At 35.7% G+C, this 22,507-nt stretch overlaps 1 protein-coding gene across 1 annotated transcript in view; it reads right to left on the bottom strand.

Annotated features, from left to right (window-relative positions):
- shank3a (SH3 and multiple ankyrin repeat domains 3a) overlaps positions 1-14,132 on the bottom strand; it is a 287,571-nt gene extending 273,439 nt beyond the window's left edge. The window contains exon 1 of the mRNA XM_073851121.1: positions 13,778-14,132. Within this exon, the coding sequence (XP_073707222.1) occupies positions 13,778-14,095 (318 nt within the window). The 5' untranslated portion in view covers positions 14,096-14,132. The remainder of the gene's footprint in view (positions 1-13,777) is intronic.
- Between the last annotated feature and the right edge of the window lie 8,375 nt (positions 14,133-22,507).

Genomic DNA, 22,507 nt, shown 5'->3' with positions numbered 1-22,507 from the left:
GGGAACAGAAAGCTTAACTCTGCTTAAAGAACAAAGGAAAGTGCAAATGCCTGGAGCGGCATAGATCTCAGTCGAGGTCTGCTCTCAGTGCCATATGCACATCAATCCCAGAGTCCACCGGGGACGGCTCCCTTCACCTGCTCAGATGAATGCGGGACACACCTGAATAACAAGCTCCAGACATTCAGTCCTAGAAACCCAGCTCTCATTTGAGTGAATGTGAATGTGTCCAGACGGGCTGGGAGAGTCCGCGGCAGACATGCTAGTGCAGGTCGGGTTTGAATGAGCTAAAAATAGCATCGGAAGAACGTGAGACGCCTCCGCAAACGAAGCCCCCCATCTCCATCTCTGCCGTGATGGATGGCATCGTCGTGCCGAGCGAACGTATGTGCCAGAAGAGGGGGCAAGATGCCTTCTGAAGCGCAGAGGATCGTGGAGACAGACAGAACGTAGGAGACATGAATGTCTCGATGTAGAGATGACAGCCTAAGAAAGGAAATCTAAATGATCAAACAGAAAGTGTGAATGAAAAAGACGATCTAAGTTAAAACACATTTATGACCACACATTATGATGTTTTTTTATTAACAAAGTTCGGGAGGAGCACGTCAGATACTTAGCCTAATTAACACAGCTGGAACACACTCAAGTTAATCTACGTCAGGTATAAATACAGCTGACTTACCTCTACCCATTTGACGGTTTATCAGCATCCCTCCACCACCCCATCTCCTCACTCCGAGTTCCTTTTACACATATACAGGGGGGGTACTCTAGGTTCGGGCCATTCCCGAACTCGGAGCCCTTCCCTGGACAGCAGCCAAACACGCTTTACATACTTCAGCTAATTATATGTAAGTGCGAACTCGTGAAACTGCTGCAAGCACGCTGTGGTGTTAAAAATGCATCCATCACCTCTATTGAAGTATACTGTGATGGGAAAAAGGAAAGAAAGAGAATGAGAATGAGACTGCGATGGAAATCAGGCTCTTTATGTCGTTTAGACAGCCTGCTGTGGCTGAAGTGAATGGCTAATCTCTTCTGCTGAGGTCCAAACAAAAGCCGCTCTCAATTAATGGCCTTTATTAAGCAGCAGGGCAGCCGTCGTGGGGCTAATATGCTCACAACTCAATGCTAATAATGCTAACCCAAAAATAATCAGATCCCGAGCTGCGAGTCCGAGACAAGCATTAGATCGGACAGCTGCAGTCAGCCACCAGTATTCCAGAGATTCTGCTGTCTCAGACCCATCAGTCTGTCTCAAGCCCGGATGATGCCGTCTCGCCTCAATAACATCACATATTGTTCTAGAACACAACATCGAGACCTGGCACTGGTTTCTAGACGATTTTGCTAACTGCATTTACTGCTATTCACTGGATATTTGTGATGCAGTTAGGCTCAATGAAATCAAAATTGATCATATTTACTTTATAATAAATGTCCAAAAGAGAAAGAAAAAGAAAGGAACAGGCAAAATGCTTAAACAAAAGAATTTTGCAGTTTTTCTTCTCTGTTAACGTAATCAATGTTGAGTGGGTGGGGAATATTAATATTATCCAATAATACCATAGCTAAAAATCTATCACTTAATCAAAATGTGTAGGGAAAAAAAATACAGGCCTAGGGCTGCAAGGTATGGGGGAAAAAATTAATTGTGATTACAAAATGTTAATGAAATTGCAAGTTTAAATGCAATTTTAAGAAAAACTCCAGATTTAATAAGCTTTTCTGTAAGGCTGCACAGTTTGGGAAAAAACTATGGGATTATATATCAATTTGTGACCCTGGACCACAAAACCAGTCATTAGGTTCAATTTTGAAATTGAGATGTATACAGCATCTGAAGGCTGAATAAGTAAGCTTTTCAATAACGTATAGATATAAGACATTATTTGGCCAAGATACAACTGTTTGAAAATCTGAAATCTAAGGGTGCAAAAAAATCTAAATATTGAGAAAATTGGCTTTAAAGTTGTCCAGATGAAGTTCTTAGCAATGCATATTACTAATGAAAAAATAGATTCTGATACATTTAAGATAGGAAATTTACAAAACATCTTCATGGAACATTACTTAATATCCTAATGATTCTGGCATTTTGGCAGAAAAATGTGTTATTTTGACCCATGTAATGTATTGCTGGCTCTTGCTATAAATATACCTGTGCTACTTATGACTGGTTTTGTGGTCCAGGGTCACATTTGACTTAAAAAATAATAATAATACTATATTTTTAATTTAATTCTTTTAAATGAATATATATGAATACTCACATGTAATGAACACATTGCTGTGCTTTACTCTGAAAATTGCAGCCCATGTTTATTTAAAGGGTTAGTTAGCCCATGATTTACTCATCCTCCAGTCATCCTAGGTGTATATGACTTCCTTCTTTCAGACGAATCCAGTAAGAATTATATTGAAAATTGTTGTGGCACTTTCAAGCTTTAGAATGGTATAGACGGGTGTTTCTCTTCATCAGTCCAAAACAAGTCCAATAAAGTGCATCTATCCATAATAAAAAGTGCCTCACATGGCTCCAGGGGGTGAATAAAGGCCTGCCTTCGGCAGTGAATTGAAGCATTTTTGTAAGAAAAATATCCTTATTTAAAACATATTAATCACTTTCCCTAGCTTGTGCTGGATGACTTCTCAGAACTCAGAACGTGAACATAAACACGAATGTGAACATGAACACGAATATGAACGCGCCGTGGAGAAACCAAAACAAAATAATGGTCACAAATTAGAAGTTCAAAATGAGGATTTGTACAGAAAAATGTTAGAGGATTTTAGTATAAACCAAGAAGAAACTTCCTTTGCTCCTGTAAACAAATGTTGGAATTCATGAGACTTACTGCTGCATGTGCAACAAAAACGTCCTCTGCCAGGAGTTGCTTCAGTGTACAACCAGTCGGTGCAAGCTAGATTATAGAGGTTCTTACATTTTAAATTTGAATATTTTTAACTTTTGAAATGCATTGATTCACTAAAGGAGGCTTTTATTCACCCCCCTTCGGAGCTGTGTAAGATACTCTTTATCATAGATTGATGCACTTTATTAGACTTGTTTTGGACTGATGAAGAGAAACATCCATCTATGCCATTCCAAAGCTTGGAAGTGCCAGGATCATTTTTAATATAACTCCGATTGGATTCATCTGAAATAAGGAAGTCATATACACATAGGATGCCTAGAGGGTGAGTAAATCATGGGCTAATTTTCATTTTTGACTGAACTAACCCTTCAATGAAATCACAGCCTTTCTGATTTAATATTTGCACAATCATGTACCTCTTTCTGTTAATTCCCACTGAAAACTCAAAATTCAATCAGATTATTGAAGTTAAATGTGCTGAGTATGCTTCTCCACATTTTAAACACTCATTAGACGTCCATTGAGGAAGACCAGGTGGACTGAAAGGTGTGTATTACAGCTGTCACGGTGCTCTGCGTCCATACTGTGCCACGCATGCCATCTGTCAAAAGGAGATCTAGGACCAAGAGCCTGATTACCAGAGCGTTGCAAATGTGTACAATCACAAAATCACTCGGGACGCTGCTAAAATTGACACTTAAAGGGACAGTTCCACCCTTCAGGATGTCATGAAGAGCCATGATGGACATTTTTTTATGAAATTTGTAATAAACCCAGAAGCGTGTATTCAGCACAGAAATACTCTGTTATACATCCAAATCGTTTTTTTGTTTGTTTGTTTTTTTTTTTAAACTTTGGCCATGTTTAGCATGAGAATCCTCTTTAACAGTGTAAATAACTTAACATGCATGAACAGCATTGTACCCCCTCTTTAATGAATAACTTCTCTTCACAGTACTCTCAGACAATGAAGCCCACAAAGACGCTACTGAATGCATTCTACAGATTTAAAAAACGGTTATTGGCTCCTTTCTCAGCCAGCTTTTGGGACATAAGATCAAGATTTTGTTGCTTTAAATGCAAACTGCATATATTTGAGCAGCACAGCTCAGCTGGGTAATCAACCTGAATGAACTAACTCATGCCAGACATCTTTGCCAGTGATTGGCAGTCAATATGAAACCAATAAAGGGACAGTTCAGCCGAAATGAAAATTCTGTCATCATTTACTCACCCTCATGTTGTTCCCAACCTCTATGATTTTATTTCTTCTGTGGAACACAATAGGAGAAATATTGCAGAATGTCAAAAGTGCTCTTCTTCATAATGAGGACTGTCAAGCTGGAAAAAAGCATCATAACGGTAGTGCACTATATTACAAATCTAAAGGCATCTTTGTTTGGGAAACAGACCTAGATAAAAGTAATTATTTAGTGAAAATCACACATTCGATTCAAATACGGCATGTCAAGCAGTTTGACGTCACTGATGTCAAATCCAGCACAAAGAATCTTGACGCAGGAGGTTTGAGAATTACTTAAAACGACTTAATAACGGCTTAAATTTCACACAAAGACTTGGCACATGAGTCATATAGACTACTTTTGTAAGGCTTTTTTATTGTTTTGTGGAGCTAAACAGTCCCAGTCCCATTATGAAAAAGAATAGTCTAGATATTACGCAATATGTCTTCTTTTGTGTTCCACATAAGGGCTGGGAATGACATGAGGGTGAGAAACTGATAACGGAATTTTCATTTTTAAGGGAACTCTTCCTTTAAGCAAAACCAATATGTGAAAAACGAAAAGCTGCAGACATGAACATCATTTCTCGGCGAGAAATAATTTGAATTTCACACAGGAGATTCGAGCAGGTTACTAGTTTCCTTAGTCATCCTTTTACCAGAGATGAAGAGTGCACACGCCCACACGCATACAGTCACAACTTTCGCCTGTAATCTACTGTAAAGCGTAACATTTCTCTCCCAGCAGTGAGGTCCCTGTAGTCTGTGCCATGTGTAAGCACATCACAGGTGTCCCTCTGCGATTAACGTCAGGGAATAGGGCTTTTGTCACACTTTGAAAACCTTAACCGAAACCCTCCAGAGACACGCGCTCATTTTTTTCTCCACCTTTTCCTTCTTTGTTTTTCGCTTTTCTATCTCTCTCTTTTTATTAATATACGTAGTGTTTTGGAAGTCACCCTGCAGTGATCACAGCCAACAATATTCGCAAGACAAACTGTTAGCAGATGCGACATTAATGCAAGGTGAGGGATTTGCAAAACGAGCCAGGTTTAAACCTTTTTAGAAAGGATTAAAACCTTTTTAATTTGACTTTTATTTTATAGGGGACACTTTTATTTCAGAATACATTAAAATTATTGTTCAAGATATAAAATGAATGCATGTGATAGCCAGCTTTTAGAGAGTATACAAATATATATTTAATGCACAGAATGGTCATAGTTAGATACATTGATTTTAAATGAATACAGTTGAAGTCAAAAGTTTGCATACACCTTGAAGAATCTGCAAAGTGTTAATTATTTTATCAAAATAAGAGGAATCATACAAAATGCTTTTAAAGAAGGTTCAAACACTCACTGATGCAAGAATTTGAATTTGAATATCAGGGTAAATTTACCTTATTTCGTCTTCTGTAGCTTCTGAAGGGCAGTACTAAATGAAAACATATGATATTTACGCGAAATAAGGAAAATGTTCACATTCTCACTGCGTTCAAAAGTTTTCACCCCCGGCACTTAACGCATCATGCTTCCATCCGAAGCATCAGTGAGCATGTGAACCGACTGTAGTAGCTGCATATAAGTCCCTCAGTTGTCCTCGGTGTGAAAAAATGGATCTCAAAATCATACAGTCATTTTTGGAAACGGTTCAAAAACACAAAAATGCTGAAAAACCATCCTGATCCCTCTTATTTTGGTCAAATAATTAACATTTGCAGATTCTGCAAGGTGTATGTAAACTTTTGACTTCAACTGTAAATAAGCAAGCCTGAGCTTTTGCCACTACACACTACACTACATGCACTTATCCACATACAGTTTACAATATCAAAATGTTAAAGGTTTCTAAAAGCAGTATCATTGCCAAATGAAAGACAATTAAAGCCCCAAAGACTGGTTATCCATCCAAAAAGAGCAGTGAGGACCCAGGCCACTGCTGTTTACTAAACCTGTGCCAGAACTTAGTCTTTGCCAGCTAGTACTTCCAGGACTTTGAGAAGATCAAAAGATCAAAAAACATCTCTCTCTTTGGCTTGCAAAAATGCCAAGCACCGCTTCTGATGAAAACACCAAGTCAAGCAGGTTCATGGAGCAGGAAGCTTTTTATGGACTGGAACTGGGGGATTTGATTGTCTGAAGGAGCTAATTGAATAGGATAAAAACACAAAGACATCTGCGATGGAAACTAGTCACCAGTCTACGACAACGAGCCATACTTGTCGTAAGGACAGGTTTATGGATGTCTCTAATTGGCACAGCCAAAGCATAGATTTAAACTCCACAGGAAATGTGTTCAGAGACCTGAAGATTACAGTTCACAGATGATCCACAAAGCATCAGCATGGAGGACACAGGAATAACTGACCAAATCCAGTTCTGCAAATCCAGTAGATGCACAGCCTACTTAAGTCTTGCCACTGTAATCACTGCCAAAGGCAGCTCTGCAAAAGATGAATAAAGAACCTGAATATAGACGGCAATGGAGGATTTCAAAAGTATACTTTTTTATTAAATTTTAAATGTCCATGAAAACTGAATAATTTTGAGGCGAATTGGGGTGATTTTTAAAATGTTTCCCATAAACAGCAATGAGAGAGTAAATTGAGACTTTAGGTTTTCCTACTGGGAGACAAATGTCCATTAATAACACATATGTCTCCTCAACAGTGTTTCAAACTATGCTCAAATTTGACAAGATACAACCAAACATAATATCATCTCAATATGAGCTCAAAAAATTCACATGAAATCCTTCCAAGTGCAAATTATCTGAATATGATTTTGAGTATTGAATAAATGAGGCATTTATATATCGCTTTACTATGTACTATATACACCCAAAGCACTTTAGAATCATATCATATTATGATGGGTTCAAGCGCATAGCACTAAAACCCTATTGTAATTGTTAGAATTTTCACAGATCAGCGATGTTAAAAACTGAACACATGTAATACTGATTGTGCAGACCAAATTGTAAGTTGTAGTGATTTGAAACTTGGAGGGATGGTAGTACTCCCACCACCGACAATGTAACCAAGGCTCACCCTAATTGGCCTGAAGGGGGCACAATAGCGACGAAAAGTGCAAATTGCTCAAAACGCATGCCTCAGATTAGATCATGAGCCCAGCGAAATTGTCATTTTATTATTATTTTTTGAAAAACCTACTTTTTCAAACTAGTCCTAGGTTTTTCACCCAGTCAGAACCAAACCAGTGGAGAAAGATTCTCTGGAGAGTGAATATCAGTATTTATAAAAAAAGTTCAACTTTCGACTCATCGTCGCAAAGGAGCGGCAAAACATTTGAATGAGGCAGGGCCACTTTTAGTAAAATATATATAACCGCTGTATAAAATTACATATCTCCACCAAACTCAGAACACTTATGTAAGAGCTCAATCTGAGATCACAGGGAAAATGGAGCTTGGTGGCACTATAAGAGGGTAAAAAAAACATAAAATGGCTATAACTGTGCAACCATTTGTCCATTTGTTTCATTTTATCAACATGAAAATTGGTGTGCACGCTTTTGGTCCAAAGTTCTACAAGTGTCTACAAGGACATCTGCGTATCTCAAAAAACATGGCCGCCATTGGCTGACTCACTGTTCGACTTACAGCCTCAAAGGTCTGAGAGAAATTTGAAAGAAATATCATAAAAGACTGTACGGTTTTTCGCACATATGCACAATATTTGTATCGTACGATAAAACTCCTCAATCCAGACAACTTTGCTTCTAGAACCACAGCTGTCAATCAAATCGTTTGTTAACCCCCTGGGGTCGACAAACGCTTATATGCGTTTTGTGGCAGTTTCTCAAAAGGAACTTCAATTACTCTGTCAGTACATCAATCGAATCTGTAAAGGGTCTACTTTTTTGTATATACTCACAAAAACAAAAAACATTGTGATTTTGCTAAATAAAGAAAACAAAAAGGGTGTGCTGTCTGCCGCGTTGATCTCAGTGATCTACATTCAGAAACGCGTCATTAAAATATACTATAACTCAGCCAATACACAACACAGAGACATGAGCAATATGTCTAGAGAAAGCTATATATGTATACTTTTAAACGAAGTAAGTTTTATCGAAAACAGATATTCTGTGATAAAGTAATCCACATGAAACCAACACGATACCCAGTCTCTCCTGTCTGCTTCATTATTTTTAATTAGATCACGCCCATGAGCTATTCGCACTTTTCATATTATAATCGTCCACGTAAGGGCGCCGCTCCAAAAGTAGATGCCCACATCACGGTAAACAAAGGAGAAAGATGTTTCTTTCAAGTTAGTCCGTTCTGGAAGAAGACACGCTGTCAGGAATAAAACTTACTTCAGAAGATGAACATTATGTGAGACACGGCGCGATCCATCAGAGGAGATATTTACATATTTACCAGTTTTTTATCTTTTATTAGCCTACTTAGTTAGTTATTACTGTGACAGAATGTGCACACTTTTTTTACCAGTTAAGACTTTTTGCCAACTATAATTCCTGACTACAGCAAGTGAAACATTATAAAGTACGTTTCATTTCACTGCATCCAAATGGCTCACAACAATAGGAGGATTGATGATTGAGAAGATCAAAAAAAAAATATATATATATATATTGCAAACTAGTCCTGAGTTTTTTGTTCAATCTAGAAAAAAAACACTGCAGTACAATTTTCTGGACTCTCTAGACCAAGAGTTATCAAAAAATATTGAAATTTATCCTTTGGGAAGCTATAACAAAAAGGGGCCTGTCCAAATTGGCCCAAAATCCTATAAAACCTAAATGAAAACTCAAAACTTCACAAAACCTGCTTAGCACATGCGACAGGTAATTCTAAACAAGCATGCAAAGTTTTAAGAAGATCAGACCACAGCTGGCTCTATAACTGTCAGAGACATTAAAAACTTCATATATATAATATGGTAAATTACCTAGATCATTGACTTAAATGGGTAGAGCCTTGCTAAATAATACGTAATAAAATCAGAAGTTTTCTAAAGTTTTCAAACTGGGGTCAAACTGAATAATAATAATAATTATTGAAAACAAATGATAAAAACAGGTCAATATTTATAAAATCCTACATATTACACATACTTTATTATATAAAAAAATTATCTATTATAATTTAGGAAGGTGGTCCCTGATAAGAGTACCATCATATTTGGCTTTCCTAAGAGCCCTTCCACCTCAAAAATGCATGTATGCCTTTCCAAAAAAACTTGTGAGACATTTGTGATTTCTCTGGGTTCCTCGAACTCTCAGTAGCCGGATATGGGCATATGAGGATAGCGATTGCAATCTGATATTGTTTATTTGGATTATAATGCTCCTAAAGATCCTATCAGGATTTAGCGGGTGCGAGTTAGCATTTGAAAGGCGTGTGGCGGTGGGATGCGGCAGTGAAAATCTGGCATTTAACACATTCTCTCTGCTCTCATTCACCCCTCGTTATTAACATAGAGACTTGGGCCCTGCTAAAGGACAGCACTCGTTAACACTACGGCTTTCTGCTTTTAATGAGGCTCTGAGACATAACCACACACTCACATGTAACCAGAAGTCCATACTAATGCATGCATGGTCACCAATGTGCATGGAGAGCTGAGAGCGAGGATGAAAGATTCGAGGAGAAACACAATTCTGACAGGCAGAATGAGCCATTGATCTGTTGCTCACTCATTCTACTGCAGTTACCCACTTCACAGGGATCAAATGCACTGAAGGAATCAACCAAACAGGCTGAGAAGCACACAGCAAACCTTCTTAAAACCAACCAATCAGCTCAGCCTGGAGACATAGGTCTTTGAAGACAGTTTATTGCATTTTTCCATTTGGTCACCCACAATCTTGAATATTTGGTTATATTCTTGGAATTCTAACATCAGCTCTGTCTCAATCCAAAGAATTAAACCTTAGACTGGACCCTGGACCAACCAACAAGGACCATCCAGAACCCAACAGAAATAAACCCACCCACAACAAGCTATAATGACTAACAAGTTGCATTGGTCACTAGTAGGTGTTCCTACTCGACTGTCATATTCATCTGTGTCGGGATCACATGAACTTCATTGTTTGCACATTTGCTCTGCATATCGCCAATGGAGGCTAGCCATTGTTTTCTCTGGCTAAAAAAGGAAACTGCATGACACTGGCCAAAATACCACAGAAATGCTAAATTTGGTTGTTTTCAGCATGGTCTATGATTGCTTTCAATGCAGAGTCAATTAAATGAACCTTCATTTTAGGCATTTAGACATATGTACATTTTTGTAATTGCTGCGTAAGTGACATTTTATACACTTCGTTAACCATATCTAAATGTAATTAAATTGTGGAAATTGTATTTAAAATGGGCTTAAATATATGTTAGAACATAGAACCAAGCGAACCAGAAGCTACAGCAGAGATGATTTGAGATTCTCAGAGCGATTGCCTGGCAGCTGCCTATTATTTGCATAAAGTTATAAAGCATTAAGCATTTCTTATCTTTTTGAGGTTCTCACCTCATGCTCCACACTGCTGTCAATCCCACAATCCCTGCTCAGCTCCAAAGGGTCAAGGTTTGGATACTTGGCACTTGCTACTTTGACGTCCATTAAAATTAGCCATGTATTCCAATGAAATGCATGATTTCCACTATGGAAACATGGACAGAACCTCTGAATCTAATCATGAAAATGGAATGTACTGCATAACACAGAACGTCAAAGAATTTGGAAAAATTAATCTGAAGTAGGTCAGTACACTTAAATCAAATTGCAAATATGGACTAGTATCTGTAGACAATATGCCACAAAAAACCTGTTGAAATAAAACTATCATCATATCATATACACACAGAAACTTAAAGGACCTCATGGCAACCCTTCAAAATTAAAGTTCAGTTTAACTTGAAGAAATTGCCAGAAATATATTACTATTGTTCATTAGAATGTATGTAACACTACTACTACTAAAAGTATAAAAACAATAATCACAATATTTCACAATAATTCACAATATCTCTTCCTTGTTCCAATAGTAAACACCCTTTTTTTAAAATAAAATAAAATATATTTTATGCTCGGAAAATTTAAATACACAAATAATAAAAAATAAATAAATAAATCATAGGGCTATTGTAAAAATATATTATTTTATACGTTTTTATTTATTTATTTTTTATACATTCTTAAACACAGAATTTGGTAACAGTAAGGTAACAATAAAACAAAATGTGAGTAAAAAATAAAACACATTTTATAATGTCCTAAAAATAAAATTTTTATTCAACTTTTAATTAGTGAACAAACTCCATCGCACACCTGCAAGTGATAGGTGCGTAGGATAATAAGACCAACCAGGTGGATCCTTTCAACAAATAAGCAATTCCCGCACACTATCGTAACTTGCAAAGAAGTAATATTTATTAACACAACGTTTCGGTCACACGACCTTCATCAGGAGTCACTCCTGATGAAGGTTGTGTGACCGAAACGTTGTGTTAATAAATATTACTTCTTTGCAAGTTACGATAGTGTGCGGGAATTGCTTATTTATTCAACTTTTAATAAATTGATGGTAAATTGTGTAAGTTTCATGATTTTAATTAATTGCATGCTTTTTGAAACAGGAATCAACAAAAAGAACAAAATAAAATAAAATAAAATAAACTTTCATCTGGCTATTGTAAAATTAAATTGTAATTTATTATTATTATTATTATTATTATTATTTTAATTCAAAATAATTAGACATGCTTAAACGCTATTGGTAACAGTAAGCTAACAATAAAACAAAACGTGAGAAAAAATAATACACATTTCATAGTGCCCTAAAACTTAAATTTTTGTTTAACTTTTAATTAATTTAAATAATTGTGTACGTTTCGTGATTTTAATTAATTTCATGCTTTTTAACATTTATTGTTACATTAAAAGGAGTCCAGAAAAATTAAAACAGGAACTAATATAATATAATAACCGAATTTGGGGGGAAAAAGGATTTCATAGGGCCCTAGGTTTAGGGTTAATAAAATTTTTGGCAAGCATGCATTAAAACAAATAAATACAATAAATGTTGTTCTTTTCAACTAATTGAAGAATCCTGGAAAAAAAACTGTTTTCAGCACTGAGAATAATAAGGGCAAATTAGCATGTTACAATAATTTCTGAAGTGGCTGAAAATTCAGTTTTGCATCACATGAATAAATTACATTTTAAAATATATATATAAAAAACTGCTATTTTAAATTGAAATATATTTTTTTATAATATCACTGTTTTTACTGCATTTATAATTAAATAACTGCAGCCTTGCTGACCATAAAAGATTTTGTTCATAAACATAAAAAATCAAACCAACACCAAACTTTTGAACACTAGTGTGTATATCACAAAGTCAAACCAAATTGTATTCAGACACCTTTAACATTTCTCACATTATCACAGTTTATTCACTAATGTTTTAAAAAAAATAACAAAATAGTAATTAATAATAAGTAATAAAATATGACAAGAACTCGGAGTTAAACTGTGTTCAATTAATCTTGATAGAAAGGTATGTAATGGAAAATTCAGACTGTTAGTCTGAACATAACTGTTAGTATGACAATATTTACACAACTATCAATACTTTGTTGACCAATTACCAAGCAATGCTTAATATTGTTCAGTATGTGGTTTTAATTTTGTATTTGTATTGGGAATTAGCAATTTAAAAAAAAAACACTTAAGCATAGTCAGGTCAAAGTGTCTGAATAATTTTTTGGTCACAAATTTTATTGGTAGTTAGGTGTTTACTGTGAGAAAATTGTTTGGGTATATGTCACAGTTCACTATCCTCACTTACATAAATGAACTATAGTGACCTGCACCCACTAGTAAAAAATATCAACAATTATACCTGGTGTCTGAATCATATTTGATTTAACTGTACATACAGTAAATTTGTATTGGGAATAGCTGTCGCCCAACAGATGCTCATGCATCAAAATCGCCAGCTCTCACCGAAATCGAATGACTTCCGCTCATTGCAAATCACCATTAAAGCTCTTAACATGTCACAACCAAATGTTTAACCTCAGGTTAAAAAAATAAATAAATGAAAGCCATAAAAGCAATCAAAGTTCAAGCACACCTCCAAATCCTGGCTTCAGTGGGTGCAAAGCTAAAAAGAAAGGGTTAAATTAAATATGCCACCTGCAACCGTAACACCTGTATCTGTCCAAAAGGAACAGGTGAGTAACTGCACTTCAACACGGCTCTCTCATACCCATCAGCACCATATGTCGCTCCAGAGGGCCCTGGGGACGCGGTACAATACGCTGCAACCCAACTGACAAGTCTGACAGCCCTTGCGACAGGCGGGAAAAAGTCCAAGTGAATTACAGTAAAGCTTAGATAACCCACCCGCTACTGTATCTACCTTTGATTTTCCGTCTCTCTCCAAGTAGCCAGTTTTCAAAGTCCGTTGCGGTCGCACTAATGAAGACGGGTTGAGTTCAAGAGCACACAAAAAAAAGCGAGGGAGACGAAAAGGCACAAAAAGAAAGAAAACAATCATGTGCATGCTCAAAAGAGAAGAGAACAGGACAGGCAATAAAAGACAGAGAGACACACACAGAGAGAAAGAGAGTTTGGAGCTCTGACAGAACTCACCGTTTGCTGCAGGTCAGGGATGCCTATGCGGACGACCAGTGCGTTGCCCTGGGGTTCCTCCATGGGGCCGGCCGGCGCTCGGCAAACGTCGGCGTGCGGAGAGCGGGAGATGTCCCCCCGGCTGGTGCTGGAGAGGTGGCGGGGAAGAGGCTGCGCAGGGCGAGAGTAGATGAGGAGAGGGAGAGAGAGAGGCAGCGAGAGAGGGAGAGAGGAGAGGGGGAGGGCAGAGGGGGGCTCAGACGGGAGTTCAGGCTGCTGCTGTGGACGATCTCTGGGCTGGGAAGGCTCATGTTTGCCCGAGCCCGCACTCACAGGCATGCTCTGTGTGTGTGGAGCTCCGACTGCATAGTGCCTCCCTCACGCACACGCGCACACGCACACTCACACACACACACACACACACGGGGAGCTGCTGGCACACGCGCACACGCACCGGCGCAGAGAGAGAGAAAGAGGGGAGGGGAGATGCAAGAGAGGATTACAGAGAGAGAGAGAGAGAGAGAGAGAGAGAGAGAGAGAGAGAGAGAGAGAGAGGTTAGATGTGTGCTGTGATTAGGCATTTCAACCATCAAACCTGTAGGCTATAATGCCGGTTTAACACATTTATCAATGAACAATAAAACAGATTTCAATATCAGCATTGAATAATGTAAAATAACCAGATTAGCTGACAAAACTAATGGCTTGTAATATTCTGATATTGGTTATTTATTATCGCAATAGATTTCTTGTTTAAATTCTAGAGTAAAATATTAAGTCTTAAAGGAGTAGTTCACTTTCGGAAACAAAAATGTACAGATAATGTACTCACCCCCTTGTCATCCAAGATGTTCATGTGTTTCTTTCTTCAGTCGTAAAGCAATTATGTTTTTTGATGAAAACATTTTAGGATTTCTCTTCATATAATGGACTTCTATGGTGCCCCCGAGTTTGTACTTCTAAAATGCAGTTTCGAAGGGCTCTGAACGATCGCAGCCGAGGAAAGAAGGGTCTTATCTAGCAAAACGATTTATTATTTTCTAAAAAAAAAATTACAATTGGTATACTTTTTAACCTCAAATGCTTGTCTTGTCTAGCTCTGTGTGTACTGGTTCATGACAGTTAGGGTATGTCGAAAACTCCCATCTCATTTTCTCCTCCAACTTTAAAATCTCCCTACATCACTGTTTTACCTTTTTTGTAAAGGGTGTTTGATCTTCTTTGCACATTCACTTTGTAAACACTGGGTGTTCTGCAGCGATGTAGGATGGTTTTGAAGTTGGAGGAGAAAATGAGATGGAAGTTTTTTGACAAACCCTAACTATCATGAACTGTAACACACAGAGTTCATGCAGAGCTAGGCAAGACGAACGTTTGAGGTTAAAAAGTATAAAAAATTGTAAATCGTTTCACTAGATAAGATCCTTCTTCCTCGGCTGGGATCATTTAGAGCCCTTTGAAGCTGCATTTAAACTGCATTTTGGAAGTTCAATCTCGGAGGCACCATAGAAGTCCATTATTTTCCTCGAAAAACAATTTCTTTACTGAAGAAAGAAAGACATGAACATCATGGATGACAAGGGGGTTTTATCTGTAAAGGGGGGCATTATCTGTAAAGTTTTGTTCTGAAAGTGAACTATTCCTTTAAGTCTTAAGCAACTACAAGTCTTAAGTAGCATGAATATATTTGTAGCAATAGCCAAAAATACATTGTATGGGTCAAAATTTTTCTTTTATGCCAAAATATCATTAGGATATTACGTTTTTAAGATATTTTGTAAATTTCCTACTGTAAATATGTTAAAACTTAATTTTTGGATTTATTAGGATTTGTGATATGCATTGCTAAGAACTTCATTTGGAAACTTTAAGGTGAGACACTGCAGGTAAAAAGGGTAAAAAAACAACAACTAATAAAGAAATAAATAGTTATTACCTTACCTACCCAGTTGATCAGTGAAAAAATAAGTCCAAAACTCTCAATTTCAACATTTTAAATATTTTTCTTTCTTTTTTTTCTTTCAGACATTCTTGTTTTAATGTTTCTGATAATCAAACCCTTTTGTATTTTGGCAAACGAACAGAGGTTTACTGTTAAAATTATTAAATGAAAGAAAAATTGGGTGGGCCACCCATCGATGGAAAGCTTATTTATTCACCTTTCAGATAATGTATAAATTGACCTTATGACTGGTTTTGTGTGTTCTAGGGTCACATATTTATCTATTAAATTAATATTTTGTTTCTATAAAAGACTTTTGACCCAACTAACCAGTATACTAGAAAGCTGCACTAGTCTTCATGATTTGTCTCATAAAATAAATTAAAACTTCAAACTGTTTTATTAAAGAAATTAATGTACTTGTTTATTTAAATGGTAAGTGGCATATTATTATTATTATTATTATTATTATTGAAAAATAAACTCCGTGGTCTATGTTTATGTAATGATTTCTGAAGGATCATGTGACTGGAGTAATGATGCTAAAAATTCCGGTTTGATCACAGGAATAAATTATATTTTTAAATATATTCAAATAATATAAAGCATTTAATTTAATTTAATTTTATTTTATTTGAGAAAGACTTACAATTATCAAAGACATTCTAGAATATAAAATACAAAAAAAAAAATTAATCTGAGGAATATAATGATGGTTGCACATTTTTGACAAAGCAATAAAACAAATTACATCATTAAATAATGCAAAACATTCACATCAGATATACAAAATAACACTAACAATCTCTTACTGCAGGGATTTGTCCAATACTTGATTCTGATTGGTCAGTTGTGTGGCGTCGTGTCATTATTTTATATAAATGACACTAAGCTATATAATTGAACGCTGACCCAGGCAACCGATTTCCTACATAACTGTGCTAGTGCTCTTTCCTCTCACATAAAATAAACTCCAATCAATATTTAATGTCTATTCATCTTTTATTCAGTAAACAGCCATGTAATTTGGATAAGAGGATAATGCACTTTCAGCCAATTATTATCGCAAAATAAACCCATTTAGGCTTTACATTTTTGATAATTGCCAGAATTATAGTTTTAAAAAATGACGAGCGCAAAAGCCAAACCTGTGGGCTTTAACTCACAATCAGACAGATTACATTCAAAACGATGATATCAGATACACAGAGAATTCTAATGACCTAATAAATCGGATACGTGATAATTGGCGTTGTTACAGTGTAAAAACAGAAGAGGATGAGCGAGAGAGAGACAGAGTGAGAGAGAGAGAGGCTGTTGAACTGCTATTGATTTCAAGCAAATATTGCCTTCACAGTCCACAGCAAAGCATCAGCTACCAACACTATCTGACAAAGTTTGATGTGTTCACACATCGGTGAGTGTCATCTCACGCTGTTAGTGTGTGTGCATGTGTGTATCTGTGCGCGTAAATCAACATTTTATCAGGTTGACTGAATACTATGCAGCATGACTAAAGCAGTGCTGCTGCATAACATCACAAAACACCTGGACCAGTAAATGCTCCAAATACAGTATAACACACAGGCACACATGTTAACGGTCTGCTACCTATGTTTAAGTCAGAAAACAAAGAGAATCTACTGTCAAATGCACTGAAACCGTACTATAACTGCACATATACTGCATGCAAATGCAAGGTAATACATGCAAATGCATGGCACTATGAGCTGGCGTCATGCATTCTTATTGAATTCCCCCCTCAGCATGCAACCACATGCAGACAAACAAAAAGAAACAAATAAAGAAAGCCTGACATGTAATTAGCACAGAGTAAAACTGTATTGTGATGTCATTGAGCTGGAGTGCCACCATTGGCTGGATCACTGTCACTGGCTTGTTGCTCACATGTCCTCGTCTCTATCTCTGTAGGCCAAAATCTGATTGACCCAGTGTCATTGTTCCACTATAATATGCCGTTCGCTCCCATAACATGCTTTCCCTCAGTTTCTTTCTCATTCTTTTGTTATCCTGTTCCTCATTCACTGTCTCTCTTTCTGTCACTGTACAGTATTAACTGACTATTTCCTTCAATTTGTCTTGTTCGGCAGCATAATTGCGTGTCTAAGACTTACTTGCCTTAACACTCATGGGCATATTGTTTTCTAAACTGTCATTTTCCGGTGTGAACACACACAGAGCTGGGCTGTATGCCGTGCCACCTCTGTGGGAGGTTAAATTAGAAGGCAGACAGGCGGTAGATGTAAAAACAGATGAAAGTTTTATAGTGTGCCGCTAATGCTTAAATTTACTTCAGCTTGAAGCACAAGTCAACTTTAAAGGCCTTAGCGTCTATGCTGTTTGGATATAAAGCATTGAAGCATTTTTAAAGTATAAACGGGAAAATATTTGAATACTGTGTGGATAGTATTTTTTAAAATAAATATTATTTTACTTGTTTTACTTAATCTAACACAGCCAGTTGTGCTGCCTAAAGGGGACAGAGGCATAGACAAAATCCTTACAAAACAAAACAAAAAAACACAAAACAAACTCATTAATTAACCTATGCATGCTGCAAGGAACAAACAAAAGCATGAAAAACTAAAACTTATAAATTAACTTATGCATACTACAAGGAACAAACAATACAAAAAGCAAAACAAAGCAATGCAGAACACAGCAAAGAAAATCAAAGCAAAACAAAAAGCAAAGCAAAGTGAAGCAAAACAAAAAACAATGCAAAGTGAAACAAAACCAACCAAAACAAAGCAAAGTGAAACAAAATACATCCAAAACAAAGCAAAGCAAAACAAAGTGAAACAAAAAACAATGCAAAGCAAAATAAACCAAAGAGCAAAGAACACAAAACAAACTCAAAGTGAAAGCAAAGTGAAACAAAACAAAACAAAAACCATAAATCAAAGTGAAACAAAACCAACCAAAGCAAAACGAACAAAATAAATAAATAAATAAATAAAAAACTAAAACAAAACAAAACAAAAAAAGCAAAACACAAAACAAACTCATTAATGAACCTATGCATGATGTAAGGAACAAAACAAAAGCATGAAAAACTAAAACTTTTTAATGAACTTCTGCATGCTGCAAGGAACAAACAATACAAAAATCAAAAAATAACAAAGCAAAACTAAGCAAAGTAAAACAAAAAGCAAAGCAATGCAGAAAACAAAAAGCAAAGTGAAACAGAACAAAAACCAAACAAAGTAAAAAAAGCAAAGCAAAACAAAAGCAAAACAAAAAGCAAAACAAAATAAAACAAAACAAAAAGCAAAACAAAGCAAAGCAAAGCAAAACAAAAAGCGGTAACACTTTAGAATACTGTATCTTACTTACTGCAGAACTAATAAGGAATTATTGAAGAACTAACAGCTAACTATTCATTAACACTTGACTCATTACTGTTAACTACTAAGGAAGATGTGTTAACTAATCAGTATGTAATACAATTTTGAGAATGTGTTAAGTAACAGGTAGCTAATCAATAACTAATGTATTCTGTCATACCTCCTGAAGAACTACTATTAATTATCTAGTAGTTAAGGTTCAAGAAAAATAACTATGAAGTAACTACTAATGAACAGTCATACACAACTAAACTGAGTTGTGACCCTTTCATATATAAATGTTATTAGCAGTAGTAGTAGTATGCAAATGCAATATTAATAAACGGAATAAACTTCACAGGTTTTGCCTGTGTATTGAATTGTCTTGTGAATGTTTTGTAAGAAATTCACTTAGCTTCTGATAGGAACCCAACTACCACTCCAGTGCCATGCGATAACTTACTGTAGTTTTTATATTTTGTATAAAGTACTGTGTGTCCTCAGCATATATCATACTAATTCACTTCCTGTATGTAAGGCCAGGACTGAGCGAAAGTAAAAATACAGGTTACCCATTAGTAAATAGAATTAGAATTGTCAAAAGAATGATCAAATAATTCTGCAGGACGTATTTCAAACCTGAAACAATAGGCCTATTCTAAAAGGAAAATATTGGGAACCCATTAGTAATTAATAAAGAATTATTAGATAATTCTGCAAGAATTATTTAGAACCTGAAACAGTATTCTAAAGTGAAAACAAAGGGAACTCATTAGTAATTAATAAATAATTATCAAATAGTTCTGCAAGACTCATTTCAAACTTGCAACAGTACACCTGTTCTTAAGCGCAAATATAGTGAACCCTTAAGTAATTAATGAAAAATTATCAGATAGTTATGCAGGAATTACTTAGAACCTGAAACAGTATTCTAAAGTGAAAACAAAGGGAACTCATTAGTAATTAATAAATAATTATCAAATAGTTCTGCAAGACTCATTTCAAACTTGCAACAGTACACCTGTTCTTAAGCGCAAATATAGTGAACCCTTAAGTAATTAATGAAAAATTATCAGATAGTTATGCAGGAATTACTTAGAACCTGAAACAGTATTCTAAAGTGAAAACAAAGGGAACTCATTAGTAATTAATGAATAATTATCAAATAGTTCTGCAAGACTCATTTCAAACCTGCAACAATAGGCCTGTTCTTAAGCGCAAATATAGTCAACCCTTAAGTAATTAATGAAGAATTATCAGATAATTACGCAGGAATTACTTAGAACCTGAAACAGTATTCTAAAGTGAAAACAATGGGAACTCATTAGTAATTAATAAATAATTATCAAATAATTCTGCAAGACTTATTTCAAACCTGCAACAATAGGCCTGTTCTAAAGTAAAATTATAGTGAACCCTTTAGTAATTAATAAACAATTATCAGATAATTTCACAAGAGTATATTTCATTTTCATTATAGGCTAATAATAGTAGTAGACCGTAACAAAGTTACTACTGTAGTTGTCCTTTTACTCAAGTAGTTTTGAAAAAGAATAGGCCTATTTATAATTGGACTAATATTAATAACTAATAACTGGAGTAATATTTTATTGTGGTATCTGTAATTTTACTCAAGTACTTGATTTGTGGGCCACAGCCCGATTATTATGGTGACTATTTGCATATAACTGTTCTGTAGTAGTTATTACATAGTTATGTTTTTTGAACCATAACTACTAGATAATTAATAGTAGTTCTTCAGGAGGTATGACAGAATACATTAGTTATTGATTAGCTACCTGTTACTTAACACATTCTCAAAATTGTATTACATACTGATTAGTTAACACATCTTCCTTAGTAGTTAACAGTAATGAGTCAAGTGTTAATGAATAGTTAGCTGTTAGTTCTTCAATAATTCCTTATTAGTTCTGCAGTAAGTAAGATACAGTATTCTAAAGTGTTACCCAAAAAGCAAAGTGAAACAAAACCACAGCAAAACAAAAAGCTCAACAAAATAAAATAAAACAAAACAAAGTGAGACAAAACAAAAAATAAAACAAAGTGAAACAAAACAAAAAGCAAAACAAAGCAAACAAAACAAAAAAGCAAAGTGAAATAAGACAAAATAAAAAAGCAAAACAAAAAACAAAACCAAAGCTAAACAAAACAAAAACCTACATATGCACACTGCAAGAAAAAAACTTAAATATAGACTTAAATAAATGCACACACCACTATTAAGTGATAAAATATATATTCACTATTACAATAAATTTTACTATTATCAGATATAGACATTTAATATTTAATAAAAAATCATAGATTTTTGTCCAGTCAGAAAAAAGTAAAAGGAACTGAAAAAGCTGCTCAATATGTCCCATCTAAACATCTTGTTTCAATAGGATTTACACAAGAAAAGAAAACCATACATAATAAGTCATTTCAAGGAGTTAAAAAAAGCCACAAGTTCTTATGTCCATTGAAAGCTTGAGGCAGTAAGTAGTAGCTGCTTAAATCACTGCTGGAATCAGCTTTAATCTGAAAATCAGGCTTCACATGCACACACGCAATGAGAGAGCAGTCAAGATGATTTAACACACTGTACACAGTGTCTTGAGCCTCTGCTAACACGAGCCAACCAATGGCAACATGCATAATGTAGCTTTCACTGCTGTAATATAAACGATGGCATTTATAATAGAATATCACATTTTAGAACGTATACAATATAAAATAAACAGTCTTTATTCTCTGTAAAAGACACCTCAAAAGGAACAACTTTCTGAGAAAGCAGCAACAAAACCAAAAAGCCCCCACTGATATCATGAGAGACTCAAACTTTGAGGAATTTGAGGCAAATCCGCCTGTGATCAGTCGGGCTTGTGCGAGCAGATGAAACTGTCTCACACATTGGAGCCGTCTGTGGGCATGCGCACCGCTTCCAGATGGAGAATGAGACACATCAGTGACGAACCTCAGTCGCCACAGCCGATGTTCACATCACACCACACCACTGCCAGCTGCCCACAACCCACATTACACTCTCAACTGAGCATCTGATGAACATTACATAAATGTTAGGCTACTATCATTTGTTGTACATTTACACTTCATTATATTTGTTGTTACAAATAACACATAGTGTTATATCCAGGCATTTACATGAATTCAGATATTTTTAGTTTTTTAGTGGTGACTGCAAAGGCATATTTATTTATTCTCAGTCTGTATAGATAGAGGAAAACACCAAAATTCATAATTAATAAGCATGCACTTAACTTACTTCACTTGACTATCTACTATGAAAGATACAAATGAACAAAAAAATTAACAAACAATAGATAGAACGGAAAAGTGAGCAAGCTGACAAACAACCAATAGATAGATCGAAACAAATAGACACAAATGAAGAAAAAAATTACAAACGACAGATGATAGAACAAGCAAACCACGATCAAA

The sequence above is a fragment of the Garra rufa genome, chromosome 11 (genome assembly GCF_049309525.1).
Source record: "Garra rufa chromosome 11, GarRuf1.0, whole genome shotgun sequence".
Taxonomy (NCBI): domain Eukaryota; kingdom Metazoa; phylum Chordata; class Actinopteri; order Cypriniformes; family Cyprinidae; genus Garra; species Garra rufa.
Note: the sequence above shows the minus strand (reverse complement) of the source record. Positions and strands in the feature narration are given on the sequence as shown.